Source organism: Typha latifolia, chromosome 8, assembly GCF_019914945.1.
Source record: "Typha latifolia isolate L0001 chromosome 8, TyphaL0001v2, whole genome shotgun sequence".
Classification (NCBI taxonomy): domain Eukaryota; kingdom Viridiplantae; phylum Streptophyta; class Magnoliopsida; order Poales; family Typhaceae; genus Typha; species Typha latifolia.
Genome location: NC_133093.1, coordinates 10,953,704 through 10,973,808, shown reverse-complemented (window position 1 = coordinate 10,973,808; position 20,105 = coordinate 10,953,704). Strand labels below are relative to the sequence as shown.

Genomic DNA, 20,105 nt, shown 5'->3' with positions numbered 1-20,105 from the left:
TCACAAGCTAAACAAAAAGGGGGTCAGCCCCAGACTCAAAGACTGGAGAGTCAAGCGATGGATAGTCTACGCTTAGTCTTTCTTTACAATTTCTGAACATCATCTCACTAGGGGTAGCAATTGGTCCGCATCATGTTCATCAAGATATTTCAGCGTTGCCTGCTTGCAGCACCCATGACCCATCCAAGAGTTGGAGATTCTCATGCTTAAGAGGAATGTAATAAGACACCTGAGTGAGATGGCCGTTTTGGTATATCAAACTAAACTTTCTACTTAGGATGTGATTACTAAGTCTGCTTGAGTTTAATTGTATGATGTATCCTTCTTTTCGTAATCTATAGCTAGTGACACATTTCTTTTTAAGAAAAATTACAATTAAATTGAGTTTAATGGTCGCGTCTTCTTTTTGATATTTCTAGTGCTTGTATGACTGACGTGTAACTAGCTGATTTTTTTATTATCATTTTATTTAAATAGAATCAAGATTTGCTCCGGAAACAAAGCGTACGAGTTGCCCCGTTAAATTTAATGATATAATAAAAATATATAAAATAATGGTAATTGGTTACATTTTTGTAAATGAACTCCTATAATTTTCATTATTTTTATAATTAATTCTTATATTTAATTTTTTATCTCAATGATTGCTCTCTATAATTTAGATTAAAAAGAATTAAAAAGGTTGTAATAAAATAACATTTCTAGAACACCAGGATCTTTCCAATAAAATTGAAATCATAAATTTATGCAATCGCTGCTATATTATTAACACAGTGAGCTTTCCACACTAGCTAACCAAACTAGTTTATTTTAAATTTTATTTATCAAAATACATACAAAAATAGTTTATTTTATTATAGCAATACTAAAATGCTTAACTGTTAAATGTTTTAGTAAAACACCTAATTGTTAACTATTTTTCTAAGTAAAACTTTTCTAGACTAAGGAATATGAAGTATTATATAAATAGTTTCAATAAAAACGCTAATAAAATTAGCATTTTATTAAAAAAATAATGATCGTAATAATTAAAATAGACTCATTTTGATATTTAAATTTTAGTATTATCTACTTTAGTAAATAAATTAAAAAAATAGATATATTTCTGTCAACAACTACCTTTTAAATCTGCGCTACATCTTTCCATTATACTGCATCCATGAAGCAAGCCCCACTACCAGCGTCCACACCACTTTATACCTCCATTCCATTTTCCACCGTCACTTGTCCCCCCCTCTCCCTCCCTTCCTGAAACTGATTTCTCGTCCATGACAATGGAGCCACTTGTTCGCGTAGCACTTCTCCTCCTCTTTCTCTTCCCCTTCTCCACTTCTTTCTCTCCCAACACGACCTTCTTTCTCTCTTGCGGTTCCACTTCTTCCTCGTACTTCGCACACGACTTCGCTACTCGTACTTTCCACCCCGACTCCCTTTACCTCTCCGGCTCCAATTCCCGCTCCCTCTCCAACCCCATACCCTCTTCCTCACCCTCTCTCTACTCCACCGCTCGCCTCTCCACTTCGTCCTTAACCTACCAATTCTCCGTCTCCTCCCCCGCCTCCTACGTCCTCCGCTTCCACTTCCTTCCTTTCTCTCCTTCCCTGTCCTCCGCCCGCTTCAACGTCTCTGTCTACTCCTCCGCGTCGAACTCCTTCGTCCTCCTCTCCGATTTCTCCGTCACCAACACCAATTCCCCCACGATCAAAGAATTCTTCCTTTGGGTCGACTCCTCTTCGCTCGAAGTCAAATTCTCCCCTTCCTATCCCAGCTCCTCCGCCTTCGTCAACGCCATCGAGCTCTTCACTGCCCCCACCGAGCTCCTCAGCAACTCAAAGCCCTTGCGAGTAAATTTATCCGAGTCCTTCAGCCAATTAGCCCACCAAGCCCTCGAGACCGTTCACCGGGTCAACGTCGGCGGCGGCGAGATCACCCCGGCAAACGACAGCCTATGGCGAACTTGGCTTCTCGATAGCGGCTTCCTCTACTCAAAACACCAGTCTTTGGCGAATTTTACGAGCCAACCTATCAATTACAACTCCGTGACGCGAGAGATAGCCCCCGATTTCGTCTACGATGCCGCCCGGACCATGAACATCGACGCGCTCGCTTTGAAGTCCAATCCATTAATCAACTTCAACGTAACGTGGACTTTTCCGGTCACTCCGGGCTACAAGTACCTTATTCGTATGCATTTTTGCGACTTCATATCTCCGACGTTCACCTCGGTCGTCAACCAAGAGCTCAAGTTCAACGTCTACATCCAGGACTTCACGGCATACCAAGATCTCGACCCGCAAACTTTCACGTCCCAGCTCGCAGAGGCCTTCTACGTGGACTTCATCATCGACGCCCAGACTTACAATCGCATCAATGTTAGCATTAGCCGTTCGCTCCAGAGCAATGCTGTCAAGAATGCAATACTAAATGGATTAGAGATCATGAAGGTAAACAACTCCTTTGGAAGCCTTAATGGAACCTTTAATACAGTTTCAGGACAAGGAGATAGCGGCAAGAAGCACGTCTATGTTGCTGTTGTGATCGGCTCTGTTCTCGGTTGCCTCGTCGTTGTGGGCATAATTCTTGGCGTCCTCATAGTCTTCTGCAGGAGAAGGGCACCAAAGACTGCGCCTACAGCAAAGGAGACTCCCATGTCATGGTCTCCTTACAGGGACCGAGGCGTCAACTCTGTAAACCCCTCCAGCACCACCAACGGCTCCGCACCGACCGCCTCGCCGCGGCTAAATTTGGGGCTCCTCATAACCTTCGACCGGATCAGTTCCGCAACGGGCGGCTTCGACGAGTACAACGTCATCGGCGTCGGCGGGTTCGGGAAAGTCTACAAGGGCGTCCTCACCGACGGCACCAAGATCGCGGTCAAACGCGGCATGCCGGGATCGAAGCAGGGCTTCCCGGAGTTCCAGACCGAGATCGAGGTCTTGTCGGGAATTCGCCACCGGCATCTCGTCTCGCTGATCGGGTACTGCGACGAGAAGTCGGAGATGATACTCGTATACGAGTACATGGAGAAAGGGCCGTTAAGAGAGCACTTGTATGGCTCCGAATTGCCATCTTTATCATGGAAGCAGAGGCTTGAGATATGCATAGGTGCAGCAAGAGGACTCCACTATTTGCACACTGGCTATTCTCACAATATAATCCATCGCGACGTGAAATCTACCAACATTTTGCTAGACGAAAGCTTCGTTGCGAAGGTCTCGGATTTCGGACTCTCGAGAGAAGGACCTTCCTACGAACAGACCCATGTAAGCACTGCGGTTAAGGGCAGCTTTGGCTATCTAGATCCCGAATACTTCAAGACCCAACAGCTTACAGATAAATCCGATGTCTACTCCTTCGGTGTCGTGCTCTTAGAGATCCTCTGTGCTAGGCCTGCCATTGACAACACTCTTCCAAGAGAGCAAATCAACCTGGCAGAGTGGGCTTTGGATTGGCAAGCAAGAGGGCAGCTCGGGAAAGTGATCGATCCGAAGCTCGTGGGGAAGATCAACGAGAATTCGCTGAGGAAGTTCGGCGAAACCGCGGAGAAGTGCCTCGCAGATTATGGCGTTGACAGGCTTGCCATTGGAGACGTGTTGTGGAACTTGGAGTACGCATTGCAGCTCCAGGAGACTGAGGTGAGAAGGGAGCCTTACGAGGACAGTGGGAATGTGGACTCGAATGTTTTGGGCTTTTCGGTTGGAGTAATGAGGAGGATTCCTCCTACAAGTGTGGGTTTACCTGAAGGAGGAGGAAGAGGAGTTGAGATGAGCGTGGTGAGTGATTTGGATATGACAAGAAGTAATGTCTTCTCCCAGTTGATAACTGATGAAGGAAGATGAGCTCATGATTTAGGATTGTGCTTACTATTATTGTTGCAAGAAGAAGAACATCGTCTGTGTAGAATTGATTACTATGCTATTGTTAATGCAAGAAAATGATTTGGTTTGAAGGGCAGAGCTAAATACGGAAGAAAAAAAAAAGAGAGATTCATTTAGAGGTATAAATGTAAAAAAATCTAATAAAAATATTACGATAACTATGTGGCCGTTTTGATGCTGGATAATAAAAATTATGATAATGGTAAATTAAACATTTCTCCGGGAATGTGTTGTCTATATTTTTTTAGTGTTTAGTTAGAAAAAGAATAATAAATATAATGATATATGAAGAAAAATAATTGATAATAAATAATGTTTAGTTATGATAGTTTGACACAAAGGATAATAATTATTTGATTGATCTTACTACCATTCCCTTGAGTTAATGTAAATAGAATTTTTTTTTCTGAGAAGTGAATCTAATCTCGCTGAAAATTTCTACTTCTTTGTGACTTAATTTCTTTTTATGAAGAACCGCTATTTCACTCAATTGTGCATGATAATCTCGCTAAACACTATAAGAAAAAAAAATCATAGTAAACTCAGATATAAAAATATACGTGAAAACTCCCTTATTAAGAAAAAAAAGTAGTGAATCCACTTTGAAAAAAAATAGTGAATCCACTTTTAAAAAAAATAGTGAATCCACTTTGAAAGGGACATAGTAAAATGATCATAATGCATCACGAATAAAACAACTCAGGAAATACACTCATTTGTACATAATCGACTACTATAAACTGATAATTATTTAGGTATCGGGTGCCTCTATGCTCATCTTGCACCACTCGTGTATTTCTTACACTTTACATCTCTAAGTGACTTCCTATGCAGTACTTTATATATTCATTTCAAACTCTCAATATGTCCACCAGGTGTCTTTGTTTGCCATTTAAAATTCTTTCTAATTTTAGAATTTTTATAAATCACACTCTACATTTTACCTATTTTATGATTCGCATCTCGTATTTGAGGATTTTATAACACGACCTCTCCTTTTCCCTATAATGTTGATTTAACATCCTGAGTTAACTTAACCTAATCATAATCAAACTGAATGATATCAGAAAGAGAATATTTTGTTATAATCCACTATGTAATTTATAATATTTCTAAATTACCCTTGTACTTATCTCTAATTTTTTTCATAACATTAACATCTATACTTGTTACTTTTTCTTAAACCATGGAGAACATCACCTAAATGCCAAGCCAATCTTAGAGCTTCCAAACTCAAAGTCATGGAGATCTTAGAGCTCTCCAAACGCCAAGTCGATTTTGTTGTTTGCGACCTCAAAGATGGGGAGGGAGATGAAGAAAATTTGGGAAAACATGGAGAAAAAAAAAGTTTGAACTATAGAGATAAAGAAAAATAAGTAAAGTTAGGGGAAGCATCTAAGGCTTGTACGTGGCAGTGATTTTGGGGGATTCTTATGGGTTGTGGGTTTTGATATTATAATTTTGTGATAATAGGATTTAGATTTTGTGGGGTTATGGTTTAGTTCGGGGAAGAAAGATTTTGTGGGGATTTAAGTTAGATCAAAACTTTTTAAAGGTATTTTAGTAATCTTTAAACTAGATCACATAAACTATATAATATAGTTAATATCAGTTAGGTAAAGTAACATTGGGGCGTTAAATGAATATTATAGAAAAAATGAGAGATAGCGTTATAAAATCCCTAAAGACATAGTCCGAATAAAAAAATAAGCAAAATATAGGGTGTGATTTGTAAAAATCCCTATAGTTTTATTTAGACATCCAAAATATATGCCATTCTCTTAGTATAATTAATATACACTCCTAATTCTATTATAAAATATCTCATACTAATCTCATAATTTAACTAAAAAACTTTCTATCATCTCGTACTCTATCGAGGATATATAAGACCTAGATTAACTAATATTATTAGTCATACTAGAACTCCACTAGAGAAGACATAATCCAATACATAAAATTATATTTCTTTTTAATATAATTTCTTTCTCTTTCATTTTGTTTTCATTGAACAATGACCGCTATATTGGCAAAGCGCTACAGAGACGAGAGAGTCCACAAATAAACGAGGGACTTATTTATGTATACTTTAATTCGCCGACGACGGCGAGTTAGATTTTTCCGAATAAATCTGAAACACTCACGAGCTAAACAAGAAAGGGGTCAGCCCAAGACGCAAGACTGGAGAGTCAAGCGATGGATAGTCTACGCTTAGTCTTTCTTTACGACTTCTGAACATCATCTCACAAGGGGTAACATCATGTTCATCAAGATATTTCAGCGTTGGCTACTTGCAGCACCTATCACAGAGTTGGAGATTCTCAGAAGACCATTCATCTAATTTCAAGATTTTTTTTAGTTTTGTTTTTATTTTAGTCTCATGCTTAAGAAGAATGTAATAAGACACCTGATTGAGATGGCCGTTTTGGTATATCTAACTAAACTTTGCCACTTGGTTCACTCGAGTTTAATTGGATTCTTCCTCCTTTCCACACGTACCCTTGAACCAGTCTTTCATATATGTTTGTAATCTTAGTTATATCTTCTTTTTGATATTTCTAGTACTTATATTTAAGACAAAGCATTCGAGTTGCCCCGTTAAATATAACGAAATAAAAAATATATATAATATAATGGTACTATGCAAATTGTTAGGTTCCGTGGGGACAACAATTCTTTTATAACCGATCCCGTAGTTTAATTTTAATATGATTCATGTTGCTTGCCATTTTATGTCATCAGTCCTTTTGGTCACATTTTTGTAAAATAACTCCTATAATTTTCATTTATTTTTATAATTAATCTTAAATTTTATTTTATGCTAGATCAAAAAGAATTAGAAAAAGGTGGTAATAAACACGAGGATGTTTCGAATTAAATTGAAAACCTTATGAATTGATTCTACGAACTTGAAAATGGTGGAGACTTGACTTTGATTTTCTCCTATAATTTTTTATTTTTCATGTATAAAGTTGTAAGAAATTCATGTAATCACTACTATAATTATTAACACAATGAGATTTCCACACTAATTGCCCTAAATTGTTTTTGAACAAACTAGTTTTATTTTAAAATTTATTTATCAAAATAGAAAACACTTAAATTTAAATACTAAAATTTAGATCTATTTTATTATAGTCCTAAATAAAATACTTAACTATTAAGTATTTTAGTAAAATGTTTAACTGTTAAAAAAAAATTTAAGTAAAACTTTTCAAGACTAATAAATATGAATGTATTTCAATAAAAATGCTGATAAAATTAATTTTTTATTAAAAAAATACCGACTTTATTAGCGTTTGAAATAGAATGACTTAGACTGATTTTGATATTTAAATATGTGTTATATATTTTAGTAAAAGAATTAAAAAATAGATATTTTTCTGTCAACAGCTCCGTAAGCCTGCAGTACATCTTCCATTATAGCGCATTAACGAAGCATGCCCCACAACCCGCTTCCATACCACTTTCGACGTTTATTCCATTTCAACTCAGTCTATATATGAAATAAGGACTCTTAAATAATAATAAAAAAATCCACTACTACAATTATTAGCACATAGAGAGTTCCACACGTGACCAACCCGAGTCTCTCTGGTACATCTTCCATTATACCACATCAATTAAGTAGGCTCTGTCACTCACAGCCCACCGTTCCATTTCCACCATCACTTGTCCATCTCCCCACTCCCTTCCCCAAACTGATTTCTCATCCGTGACCATGGAGACTCTTCTTCGCCTGACACTTCTCCTCGTCTATCTCTTCCCCTTCTCCGCTTCTTTCTCCCCCAACAAAACCTACTTCCTCTCTTGCGGCTCCACTTCCTCCTCCCCCTTCCCCAACGACTCCCCTCCTCGCACTTTCGTCCCGGACTCCCCTTACCTCTCTGATTCCAATTCCCGTTCCCTCTCCAACCCCATACCCTCTTCCTCACCCTCTCTCTACTCCACTGCTCGCCTCTCCACTTCCCCCTTCACCTACCAATTCAACGTTTTCTCCGCCGCCTCCTACGTCCTCCGCTTACACTTCCTCCCCTTCTCCTCTTCCCTCTCCTCCGCTCGCTTCAACGTCTCCGCCTCGAACCGCTTCGTCCTCCTCTCTGACTTCTCCGCCACCAACACCACTTCCCCCGTCGTCAAAGAATTCTTCCTCTGGGCCGACTCCTCTTCGCTCGAAGTCAAATTCTCCCCTTCCTCTCCCAGCTCCTCCGCCTTCGTCAACGCCATCGAGCTCTTCACTGCCCCCACCGAGCTCCTCAGCAACTCAAAGCCCTTGCTGGTAAATTTATCCGAGTCCTTCGGCCAATTAGCCCACCAAGCCCTCGAGACCGTTCACCGGGTCAACGTCGGCGGCGGCGAGATCACCCCGGCAAACGACAGCCTATGGCGAACTTGGCTTCTCGATAGCGGCTTCCTCTACTCAAAAGACCAGTCTTTGGAGAATTTTACTAGCCAACCTATCAAATACAACTTCGTGACGCGAGAGATAGCCCCCGATTTCGTCTACGCTACCGCCCGGACCATGAACATCGGCGCGCTCGCTTTGAAGTCCAATCCATTGATCAACTTCAACGTAACGTGGACTTTTCCGGTCACTCCGGGCTACAAGTACCTAATCCGTATGCATTTTTGCGACTTCATATCTTCGACGTTCACCTCGGTCGTCAACCAAGAGCTCAAGTTCAACGTCTACATCCAGGACTTCATGGCATACCCAGATCTCGACTCGCAAATTTTCACGTCCCAGCTCGGAGAGCCCTTCTACGTGGACTTCATCATCGACGCCCAGACTTATAATCACATCAATGTTAGCATTAGCCGTTCGCTCCAGAGCATTGTTGTCAAGAATGCAATATTAAATGGATTAGAGATCATGAAGGTAAACAACTCCGTTGGAAGCCTCAATGGAACCATTAATACCGTTTCAGGACAAGGAGATGACCGCAAGAAGCATGTCTCCTTTGCTGTTGTGATCGGCTCTGTTCTTGGTGGCCTCCTCGTCGTCGGCATAATTCTTGGTGTCCTCATAGTCTTCTGCAGGAGTAGGGCACCAAAGACTGCGCCAAAAGCAAAGGAGACTCCCTTGTCATGGTCTCCTTACAGGGACCGAGGCGTCAACTCTGTAAACCCCTCCACTACCACCAACGGGTCTGCACCGACCGCCTCGCCGCGGCTAAATTTGGGGCTCCTCATATCCTTCGATCGGATCAGTTCCGCAACGGGCGGCTTCGACGAGTACAACGTCATCGGCGTCGGCGGGTTCGGGAAAGTCTACAAGGGCGTCCTCACCGACGGCACCAAGATCGCGGTCAAACGCGGCATGCCGGGATCGAAGCAGGGCTTCCCGGAGTTCCAGACCGAGATCGAGGTCTTGTCGGGAATTCGCCACCGGCATCTCGTCTCGCTGATCGGGTACTGCGACGAGAAGTCGGAGATGATACTCGTATACGAGTACATGGAGAAAGGGCCGTTAAGAGAGCACTTGTATGGCTCCGAATTGCCATCTTTATCATGGAAGCAGAGGCTTGAGATATGCATAGGTGCAGCAAGAGGACTCCACTATTTGCACACTGGCTATTCTCACAATATAATCCATCGCGACGTGAAATCTACCAACATTTTGCTAGACGAAGGCTTCGTTGCGAAGGTCTCGGATTTCGGACTCTCGAGAGAAGGACCTTCCTACGAACAGACCCATGTAAGCACTGCGGTTAAGGGCAGCTTTGGCTATCTAGATCCCGAATACTTCAAGACCCAACAGCTTACAGATAAATCCGATGTCTACTCCTTCGGTGTCGTGCTCTTAGAGGTCCTCTGTGCTAGGCCTGCCATTGACAACACTCTTCCAAGAGAGCAAATCAACCTGGCAGAGTGGGCTTTGGATTGGCAAGCAAGAGGGCAGCTTGGGAAAGTGATTGATCCGAAGCTCGTGGGGAAGATCAACGAGAATTCGCTGAGGAAGTTCGGCGAAACCGCGGAGAAGTGCCTCGCAGATTATGGCGTTGACAGGCCTGCCATTGGAGACGTGTTGTGGAACTTGGAGTACGCATTGCAGCTCCAGGAGACTGAGGTGAGAAGGGAGCCTTACGAGGACAGTGGGAATGTGGACTCGAATGTTTTGGGCTTTTCGGTTGGAGTAATGAGGAGGATTCCTCCTACAAGTGTGGGTTTACCTGAAGGAGGAGGAAGAGGAGTTGAGATGAGCGTGGTGAGTGATTTGGATATGACAAGAAGTAATGTCTTCTCCCAGTTGATAACGGATGAAGGAAGATGAGCTCATGATTTTGAATTGTGTTCTATTATTGTTTCAACTTGCAATAAGATGTGCGTCTGTGTAGAAATAGTAGTTGATTACTATGCTGTGGTTAATGCAAGAAAATTATATGCAAGTCTTGTTCCCAATTATATTTATGCTATAAGATTTGATCTCTTTTGTGCACGACTGCATTAACTCCCCGAAGATTTTTATTGTTTGCTGCTCGACTTCTCAGGGAATGGAACATCTATTCTGCAATGCAAGTTTTTTATGTCCGGCGACCCACAAATTATTGTTATCTACAAAATTACTAGAACAGATTAATTTAAAAGATAATTATATTTAAATTTATTTAATTATTGTATAATTTCACAATAACCTCATGGAACATTCTCAACTACATAATTTTTTTAATATATTTTTTGTAGTTGTTTATTTAAAGATATCATATGACTATCATGATTGGTTTAGACACTCAAAAAAGTTATTTTTCATTTAAAAAAGAGGTGATAAATTGCTGAATCAATATTTTTTATGTATATCTAATTAGTGGAGAAGATATTAAATAATTAAGTCAAAATATAATAAAAAATAAAAATAAAGAAGTAGATGTGAAATTGCATGATAATTTTAGGGGCTAGCCGTAATTATCTACACGATTAATTAAGAAAGGCCACGGGAAGCTATGAGACAAGCACGAACCGAAACCAAGAGCACGTTGAGGCTAGTCGTGTGGGTCCCACCCAACGCTTGCAGTCTTGCACCCACCTCATCCGCTTTCACTTCTACCCTTCCTCCACCTCGGATTAAAACCTCTCGGTCTTTCCACGTTGCCGCTTACGCAATCTCCCTACTCTCCAATTTCGGTACCTCGGTGCCGGTCTTGAAGGAGTTCCTCATCCTGGTTGATGCCAAAAATCTCGTGGTATCGTTTTTCCTCGCAGAAAAGTCCTTCTTTGCCTTACAACGCCATCGAAGTTGTATCGACTCTGGGAGATCTCATCGTCGACGAGCTTGGTAAAACTTGACCAAATGAGATTTTTAATGGCCTTTCGATGCAGTCATTTAAAATATTTATCGGATCAACATTGGAGGCGCAAAGGTGACTCCTTTCAATGATACTCTGTGGAGGACTTTGGTTCTTGACACCGAAGGCGTAGGTTTTGTCAAGTTGGATTCTTTTTCATCCAAGACTGTGCCCTTCAGTGGAAGGATTAGTCACCGCAAGTATGGAGTCGGTTAGAAGGTGACGCCAGATGATGTTTACAGTACCGTTAGAGTGTCTGATTTCGATCACAACATTACTTGGGTTTTCCTGTAAGTTTAGTTTATAGTTACTTTGTCCGAATTCATTTCTGTGACTTTTCTAGTGTAGCTTTGAATCAGCTGTATTCAACATCTATGTTAATGGGTATCTGCCATTCAAAAATTTCAATCTCTCTGATGCAACTGGTCAACTAGTGGCTTCACCCTCGTATATAAATTTTGTTAGATTTTAGTGTTGGTAAATATGTACAAAATAATCTAAGTATTTATATATATATATATATATGAGTATTTATACAAGTTTTGAAGTATTTGGATGGAAGATTTTTAAGATCTAAATGAGACAAATCACTGAGTTCGCACCGCGTTTGCATTACATTTAAACTCACTTTGACCATGTTCGAACACGGGCTCAAGCGTTCACACATATAGAGACGGTGCATTGGCCGTTCAAATGCATCTTGGATGTGTTCATAGCGCATTTGCACATACAAAGGTTGTACATTGGCTGTTCAAACGTACCATGCATGCGTTCACATATACAAATGGGTGTATTTGCGCGTTTGATCACACCTGAAAAGATAAGTCAACTCGTTTGAATGCACGCATACCATGTTTGAACTCACACGGGCTTCGTTTGAATGCCCCTTCGTAATATGATAAGTTTGGACGCCATGAGTTTTGTTTTAATTTAAATTTGACTCTATCTTGTTAATTTATATAAGGGTTAGGATGTCTTAACCCTAGAGGAGAGTTGATGATTACTTTTGAAAAGAATCTGTTGGAGCTATAATATTCTTCCAGCAATAATGTCCATCTTTTTTTCAACGCACTAATTTTTCGTCTTAAAGGTAATCTAGAGAAGAGTCAATCTCAAGGGCTACTAAGATTAGGGATCAATTACGGAAAGCGGTGAATCGCGGATTCTAGCTAGCAAGACTGAGTGAAACAAAGTCGTGATGATCGATGGATTATTTTGTAAGTTAGTGTTGTAACTGTTACAAGTTTAGTGATTGATTTTGATCCGTAGTTTTTTTTAAAATTTTTCTAAGTAAAATTTTTTTGTTCTTCTTTGCTTTACTTTTTCATATTTTTTCTGCATATTTACTTAAGTAAATAATTAAAATTATTATTTAAAGTTTAGATACAAAGACATTCTAAATTTTTTCAAAATTTGTTGCGGATGGGGATATCTTGGAGTTTCGGAAGTGGCCCTTCTAAGCTGAGAAATCCTTCACGTGTCCCTGGCTTGCTGAATGGCCTCGAGATTAGGAAAATGAACAATACATTTGGCAACCTTGACGGGCAAGTCCCTCTTGTTTTGACTATGGATATCAATTCTTTTAGAATCGATCCCCGTAGTTTAATTTCAACATATTTCATGTTGCTTGCAATTTTATGTCGTCACTCCTTGTGGTTACATATTTCAAGAGTAACTCTTATAATTTTCAATATTTTCATAATTCATTCTTATATTTTTTATTTTATCTCAATGTTTGCTCTCTATAACTTAATTTAAAAAGGATAATAAAATCACATTTCCAACGAGGATATTTCCTATAAAGTTGAAATCATATGATTTGATTCGATAAGCTTTAAAATGGTGGAGACTAGCTTTGTATTTCTCGTATAATTTCTCATCTTTCATGTATTAAATTGTAAGAAATTCATGCGATCATGGTCGCAAAGAATAGACATGATCATCGGGCGGGCCGGGCTCTTCGGGCCAATCGGGCTTAAGTATTTGTCCATGGCCCGACCCACCAATCACTCGAGCCGGGCTAGAATAGTCTAGCCCGTTACTGCTCGTTGGCCCGTGAGAGATCGGGCTAACCGGTCGGGCCGGGCCGGCCTGACCCACCAATCACTTGGCCCAACCCATATTTTAGCTATTTTTAGAATTTTTTAACTATTAGCTTATTTTAAAAAATATATATTTATATTCCTCCATTTTAAAAAAATTAAAATAAATTAAATTTTTTTTTAAATGTGTGCTTAAAATAATGCAAAATGGTATAATACCAAAATATTTTTTACTGTAACAGTGGTAAATTATCAGAGCGAGAAGGGCAAAGTCTGTAGCAGACGGGCGGGCTTAGTTGCGGGCCAAACGGGCAGGCTTTCGGGCCGGGTCGGGCGGGCAAAGAGCTAGCCCGTGCCGCCCATGGGTAGTTCGGGCTCGGGCCGGGCTGGGCCTAAACCGGGTCCGGGTCGGGTCGGGCCGGGCACGGGCGAACTAGGCCATTTGATCATGTCTAGCAAAGAATCAGTCTAAGGATTTTTTTTTTAAATGTTGCAAATAATCCACTATTTCAATAGGTCATGCGATCGACTCTAACTCTAAATAATTATTCCGGATAAAATTATTTAGCGATTAGAAGTGGCTTGGCTCAATGATTTAGCTTAGCTGATGATTTAGTTGTACGGTTGACTTGGAGGAGCAGCTCGGCAACACCATGAGCTTGGAGCAAATATCTCAGCAGCGTTAATTTGGCTTAGTATATTGACTAAAGTTTTATGAGGTCTTATTATATTTATATATAAGGATGATTGACTTTTTATTCAGTTTAAATCTAGCTTTCGGGTTCTTAAACGATAATAAAAAAATTACATAAAAATTACTAGTGTTTTTCACGTGACTTTGGTAGCTTAGTTTGGCTATAAGCGAATAGGTTCGGCAGTACCTCAATAATATGGTTTGAAAGTTTGATTTAATATTATTGCTAATTATATAGTAGCTCAATAAGATGATTATTCTGTGACTTTTTTTCGAAATCTAGTTAATTTATATTTAGGAAGGATGTCAGTCTATATCTGAAATAAGGACTCTTAAATAATAATAAAAAATCCACTACTACAATTATTATCACATAGAGAGTTCCACACTGACCAACCCGAGTCTCTGGTACATCTTCCATTATACCACATCAATTAAGTAGGTTATGTCACTCACAGCCCACCGTTCCATTTCCATCATCACTTGTCCATCTCCCCACTCCCTTCCCCAAACTGATTTCTCATCCGTGACCATGGAGACTCTTCTTCGCCTGACACTTCTCCTCGTCTATCTCTTCCCCTTCTCCGCTTCTTTCTCCCCCAACAAAACCTACTTCCTCTCTTGCGGCTCCACTTCCTCCTCCTCCTTCCCCAACGACTCCCCTCCTCGCACTTTCGTCCCGGACTCCCCTTACCTCTCTGATTCCAATTCCCGTTCCCTCTCCAACCCCATACCCTCTTCCTCACCCTCTCTCTACTCCACTGCTCGCCTCTCCACTTCCCCCTTCACCTACCAATTCAACGTTTTCTCCGCCGCCTCCTACGTCCTCCGCCTCCACTTCCTCCCCTTCTCCTCTTCTCTCTCCTCCGCTCGCTTCAACGTCTCCGCCTCGAACCGCTTCGTCCTCCTCTCCGACTTCTCCGCCACCAACACCACTTCCCCCGTCGTCAAAGAATTCTTCCTCTGGGCCGACTCCTCTTCGCTCGAAGTCAAATTCTCCCCTTCCTCTCCCAGCTCCTCCGCCTTCGTCAACGCCATCGAGCTCTTCACTGCCCCCACCGAGCTCCTCAGCAACTCAAAGCCCTTGCCAGTAAATTTATCCGAGTCCTTCAGCCAATTAGCCCACCAAGCCCTCGAGACCGTTCACCGGGTCAACGTCGGCGGCGGCGAGATCACCCCGGCAAACGACAGCCTATGGCGAACTTGGCTTCTCGATAGCGGCTTCCTCTACTCAAAACACCAGTCTTTGGCGAATTTTACGAGCCAACCTATCAATTACAACTCCGTGACGCGAGAGATAGCCCCCGATTTCGTCTACGATACCGCCCGGACCATGAACATCGACGCGCTCGCTTTGAAGTCCAATCCATTGATCAACTTCAACGTAACGTGGACTTTTCCGGTCACTCCGGGCTACAAGTACCTAATCCGTATGCATTTTTGCGACTTCATATCTTCGACGTTCACCTCGGTCGTCAACCAAGAGCTCAAGTTCAACGTCTACATCCAGGACTTCATGGCATACCCAGATCTCGACTCGCAAATTTTCACGTCCCAGCTCGGAGAGCCCTTCTACGTGGACTTCATCATCGACGCCCAGACTTATAATCACATCAATGTTAGCATTAGCCGTTCGCTCCAGAGCATTGTTGTCAAGAATGCAATATTAAATGGATTAGAGATCATGAAGGTAAACAACTCCGTTGGAAGCCTCAATGGAACCATTAATACCGTTTCAGGACAAGGAGATAGCGGCAAGAAGCACGTCTATGTTGCTGTTGTGATCGGCTCTGTTCTCGGTTGCGTCGTCGTTGTGGGCATAATTGTTGGCGTCCTCATATTCTTCTGCAAGAGTAGGGCACCAAAGACTGCGCCAAAAGCCGAGGAGACACCCATGTTTTGGTCTCCTTACAGGGACCGAGGCTTCGACTCTGTAAACCCCTCCAGCACCACCAACGGCTCCGCGGTGACCGCCTCGCCGCGGCTAAATTTGGGGCTCCTCATATCCTTCGACCGGATCAGTTCCGCAACGGGCGGCTTCGACGAGTGCAACCTCATCGGCGTCGGCGGGTTCGGGAAAGTCTACAAGGGCGTCCTCACCGACGGCACCAAGATCGCGGTCAAACGCGGCATGCCGGGATCGAAGCAGGGCTTCCCGGAGTTCCAGACCGAGATCGAGGTATTGTCGAGAATTCGCCACCGGCATCTCGTCTCGCTGATTGGGTACTGCGACGAGAAGTCGGAGATGATACTCGTATACGAGTACATGGAGAAAGGGCCATTAAGAGACCACTTGTATGGCTCCGAATTGCCATCTTTATCATGGAAGCAGAGGCTTGAGATATGCATAGGTGCAGCCAGAGGACTCCACTATTTGCACACTGGCTATTCTCACAATATAATCCATCGCGACGTGAAATCTACCAACATTTTGCTAGACGAAGGCTTCGTTGCGAAGGTCTCGGATTTCGGACTCTCGAGAGAAGGACCTTCCTACGAACAGACCCATGTAAGCACTGCGGTTAAGGGCAGCTTTGGCTATCTTGATCCCGAATACTTCAAGACCCAGCAGCTCACAGACAAATCCGATGTCTACTCCTTCGGTGTCATGCTCTTGGAGGTCCTCTGTGCAAGGCCTGCCATTGACAACACTCTTCCAAGAGAGCAAATCAACCTGGCAGAGTGGGCTTTGGATTGGCAAGCAAGAGGGCAGCTTGGGAAAGTGATCGATCCGAAGCTCGTGGGGAAGATCAACGAGAATTCGCTGAGGAAGTTCGGCGAAACCGCGGAGAAGTGCCTCGCAGATTATGGCGTTGACAGGCCTGCCATTGGAGACGTGTTGTGGAACTTGGAGTACGCATTGCAGCTCCAGGAGACTGACCTGAGAAGGGAGCCTTACGAGGACAGTGGGAATGTGGACTCGAATGTTTTGGGCTTTTCGGTTGGAGTAATGAGGAGGAATCCTCCTACCAGTGTGAGTTTACCTGGAGGAGGAGTTGAGATGAGTGTGGTGAGTGATTTGGATATGACAAGTAATATCTTCTCCCAGTTGATAACGGATGAAGGAAGATGAGCTCATGATTGTGGACTGTGGTTATATTATTGTTGCAAGAAGAAGATGTGCATCTGTGTAGAAATAGCAGTTGATTACTATGTTGTGGTTAATGCAAGAAAATAATATGTTAAGTCTTGTTTTCAACTAAACGAATGCTATAAGATTTGATCTCTTTTGTGCATGACTGCATTAGAACTCCCCGAAGATGTAGTTTATTATTTGCTGCTCGACTTCTCATGGATTGGAACAAAGTTTTCGTTTTGATTATAGTAACATGCGTGCAAAATTTACTAGAATAGATTAATTTAAAAGAGAATTATATCTAAATTTATTTAACTACTGTATATTTTCTTAAGGACCTCATCGAATACTCCCAACTACGTAATTTTTTAATATATATTTTCTTAGTTGCTTTAATTTTATTATTAAAAAATATCGTACGACTATCAAATGATTATTTTAGGCATCTAAAAACTTATTTTTAGGAAAATGAGATGATAAAATGCATAATCAATAACTTTTCTCCATATAATTAGAGGAGAAGTTATTAATAATTAAACGAGTATATCATTAAAAAAAATAATAAAAAAGTAGATGTGAAAATGCAGAATAGTTTTAGGGGCTAGCCATAATTATCTACATGATAAATTGAAGAAAGGCCACAGGAAGCTCCGAGACGAGCACGAATCGAAACCAAGAGCGCGTTTGGGCCAGTCGTGTAGGTCCCACCCAAACACTCTGACCTCTCTCCTCCGCGTTGATCCCTTCCTCTCTCTCTCTTCCCTTAGGACGCGTTCCAGGCTTCCAGCTGTAGCCCTCTTCATCTCTACTCCAAATCCTCCCCAAATCCTCCACTTCTCATCTCTCCGTCTCCAATCCATGGCGAATCCAGGTAAACCTAACCATAGCCTCTTCTCCCTCCTCCTCCTCTTTCCATTCTTTGTGCTCTCCTCCTCTCTCTACTCTCCCCAAGATAACCACCTCGTTGCCTGCGGCTCCACCTCCGTCCCCGCTCTCGCCGACCACCGCCGCTTCTTCCCCGATTCTTCCTGCCACCTCCACTCCTCTGGCGCCACCTTTGCAGTCTCCGACCCGTCTCGTGATTCACCTCCTCTCCATCGGACGGCCAGGGTCTTCTCCAAACCCTCATCCTACGAGTTCCGTGTCAAGAAGAAGGGCACCCACCTCATCCGCCTTCACTTCTATCCGTTCTCCACCTCGGACTTTAACCTCTCGTCCGCTTCTTTCCACGTTGCCGCTTATGGAATCTCCCTGCTCTCCAATTTCGCTACCTCGGTGCCGGTCTTGAAGGAGTTCCTCATCCCGGTTGATGCCGAGAAGCTCGTGATCTCGTTTTTTCCCGCAGAAAAGTCCTCCTTTGCCTTCGTCAACGCCATCGAAGTCGTATCGGCTCCGGGAGATCTCATCGGCGACACGGCGAGTTTGGTAAAACCTGACCAAGTTGAGATTTTTAATGGCCTTTCGAGGCAGTCTTTTGAAACTATATATCGGATCAACATCGGAGGCCCAAAGGTGACTCCTTTCAATGATTCTCTGTGGAGGACTTGGGTTCCTGACACCGAAGGCTTAGGTTTTGTCAAGTTGGATTCTTCTGCATCCAAGACTGTGTCCTTCAGTGGAAGGATCAGTTACCGTAAGTATGGAGCCAGTCGCGAGGTGGCGCCGGATAATGTTTACAGTACTGCAAGAGTTTCTGATTCCGATCACAACATGACTTGGGTTTTCCCTGTAAGTTTGGGTTATAGGTACCTTGTCCGAATGCATTTCTGCGACTTTGCCAGTGTAACTCTGAATCAACTCTATTTCAATATCTATGTCAATGGGTATTTGGCCTACAAAAATTTCGATCTCTCCGATGCTACTGGTCAACTATTGGCGTCACCCTTCTATATAGACTTTGTTGCGGATGTGGGTAGCTCGGGGCTACTTACTATAGGAATTGGCCCTTCTAAGCTGAGCAATCCTTCATGGGTTCCTGGCTTGCTGAATGGTCTCGAGATTATGAAAATGAACAATACATTTGGCAACCTTGATGGACAAGTCCCGCTTGTTCTGACTATGGAGGATCCTGCTATTAGAGGCATTGGAGAATTTATCCGTTCGATTCTATGTGGGTTTGCTTTTACAAGCTTGCTGGTGGTTGTATTTATATTGGCACTGAGATTGCGAGCTGAGTTGCGAAACACTCTGGGTTGGTCACCTTTGCCTACAGATGTTCCGGGCAGTAAATTGGCAAAGGGATATACGGTGGCATCAGGTAAGCTGGACTTTTGAAGGTTGGAAGAAAAGATTTTTGTGTAATATTTTGAATAACTTGGACGTAGAGTATTTGTATGCATATAACACCATATGACTTAAGTGGTGTAATTTGTATTTATCTTAGGTATTTATTTCCCAAGTCTTTGTATGCTTTCTCGAAAGTTTGTCAATGTTTATCTCAGTTACTTGAGCTGAACAGTTTGTATGCTTACATCTAAAGCATTATACTAAAGTAACATTACTTATGTTTCTTTATTTGCTTCTTACTGTTTCATTGTGATATGAGATCCAATATCATGACCAAATATTGGTACTTAGCTCTTACATTTTCAAATCAAAGAGCTTGTTAAGCTGCCACGTTAGCAACGCAACCTGAAGTGGTTGCAAAACTGTCCATTGCTGTAACGAGAATGAAAATGCATGTACATTTTGCATTTTTTAGTTAATTTTTTCCAGGTAAATGCGGATCTGTCACTGCATGATCTGAGGTATAATCCTAGAGTTGATCATTCCCCGTTGTGACCATTTGTTCAGCATGCAGGTGACACTTTCTATGATTGCAGATTTCTTTACTTTCTTTAAGTCAAGCTGATGAAGGATTATATAATATCATGGAAAGTGTCGGCACATATAATAATCTCAATAATGCCTTGGACCTAGGAAGTTAAATAATTCCAATATCCTGGAATAGGCTTTGTTAGATGAGAATATCTGAATGATCTTTATGCTAGAGGAAAAGAGTGATTGAGATTTGTATGGTGGTGTACATAGAATTAGCATGTTTTTAAGATTTCTCTGTTCAGTATGAGAGTTGCTTGAAGCATAATAATCTATTCTCTTGCACCAAGGTACTTAAAACTCATGAATGGTGTC

The 20,105-nt window shown here is 41.9% G+C and overlaps 4 protein-coding genes across 4 annotated transcripts; all 4 read left to right on the top strand.

Moving 5' to 3' along the window:
- The first annotated feature begins 1,135 nt into the window (after positions 1-1,135).
- Positions 1,136-3,949, top strand: LOC140794271 (probable receptor-like protein kinase At5g24010). The gene has a single exon (XM_073146227.1). It carries the CDS (start codon positions 1,269-1,271, stop codon positions 3,837-3,839), a length of 2,571 nt encoding a protein of 856 aa, XP_073002328.1. The 5' UTR covers positions 1,136-1,268; the 3' UTR covers positions 3,840-3,949.
- Positions 3,950-7,385: 3,436 nt separating this feature from the next.
- On the top strand, positions 7,386-10,317 carry LOC140793769 (probable receptor-like protein kinase At5g24010). The gene has a single exon (XM_073145456.1). It carries the CDS (start codon positions 7,600-7,602, stop codon positions 10,150-10,152), a length of 2,553 nt encoding a protein of 850 aa, XP_073001557.1. The 5' UTR covers positions 7,386-7,599; the 3' UTR covers positions 10,153-10,317.
- A 3,976-nt stretch (positions 10,318-14,293) lies between these two features.
- On the top strand, positions 14,294-17,133 carry LOC140793867 (probable receptor-like protein kinase At5g24010). The gene has a single exon (XM_073145619.1). The coding sequence runs from the start codon at positions 14,343-14,345 to the stop codon at positions 16,968-16,970; it is 2,628 nt and encodes an 875-aa protein (XP_073001720.1). The 5' UTR covers positions 14,294-14,342; the 3' UTR covers positions 16,971-17,133.
- Positions 17,134-17,630: 497 nt separating this feature from the next.
- Positions 17,631-19,487, top strand: LOC140793186 (probable receptor-like protein kinase At5g24010). The gene has a single exon (XM_073144530.1). The coding sequence runs from the start codon at positions 17,832-17,834 to the stop codon at positions 19,245-19,247; it is 1,416 nt and encodes a 471-aa protein (XP_073000631.1). The 5' UTR covers positions 17,631-17,831; the 3' UTR covers positions 19,248-19,487.
- The last annotated feature ends 618 nt before the right edge of the window (positions 19,488-20,105 follow it).

Coding starts and splice junctions, on each gene's coding strand:
- LOC140793867 (XM_073145619.1), top strand. CDS start 14,343: ATGTCACTCACAGCCCACCGTTCCATTTCCATCATCACTTGTCCATCT.
- LOC140794271 (XM_073146227.1), top strand. CDS start 1,269: ATGACAATGGAGCCACTTGTTCGCGTAGCACTTCTCCTCCTCTTTCTC.
- LOC140793769 (XM_073145456.1), top strand. CDS start 7,600: ATGGAGACTCTTCTTCGCCTGACACTTCTCCTCGTCTATCTCTTCCCC.
- LOC140793186 (XM_073144530.1), top strand. CDS start 17,832: ATGGCGAATCCAGGTAAACCTAACCATAGCCTCTTCTCCCTCCTCCTC.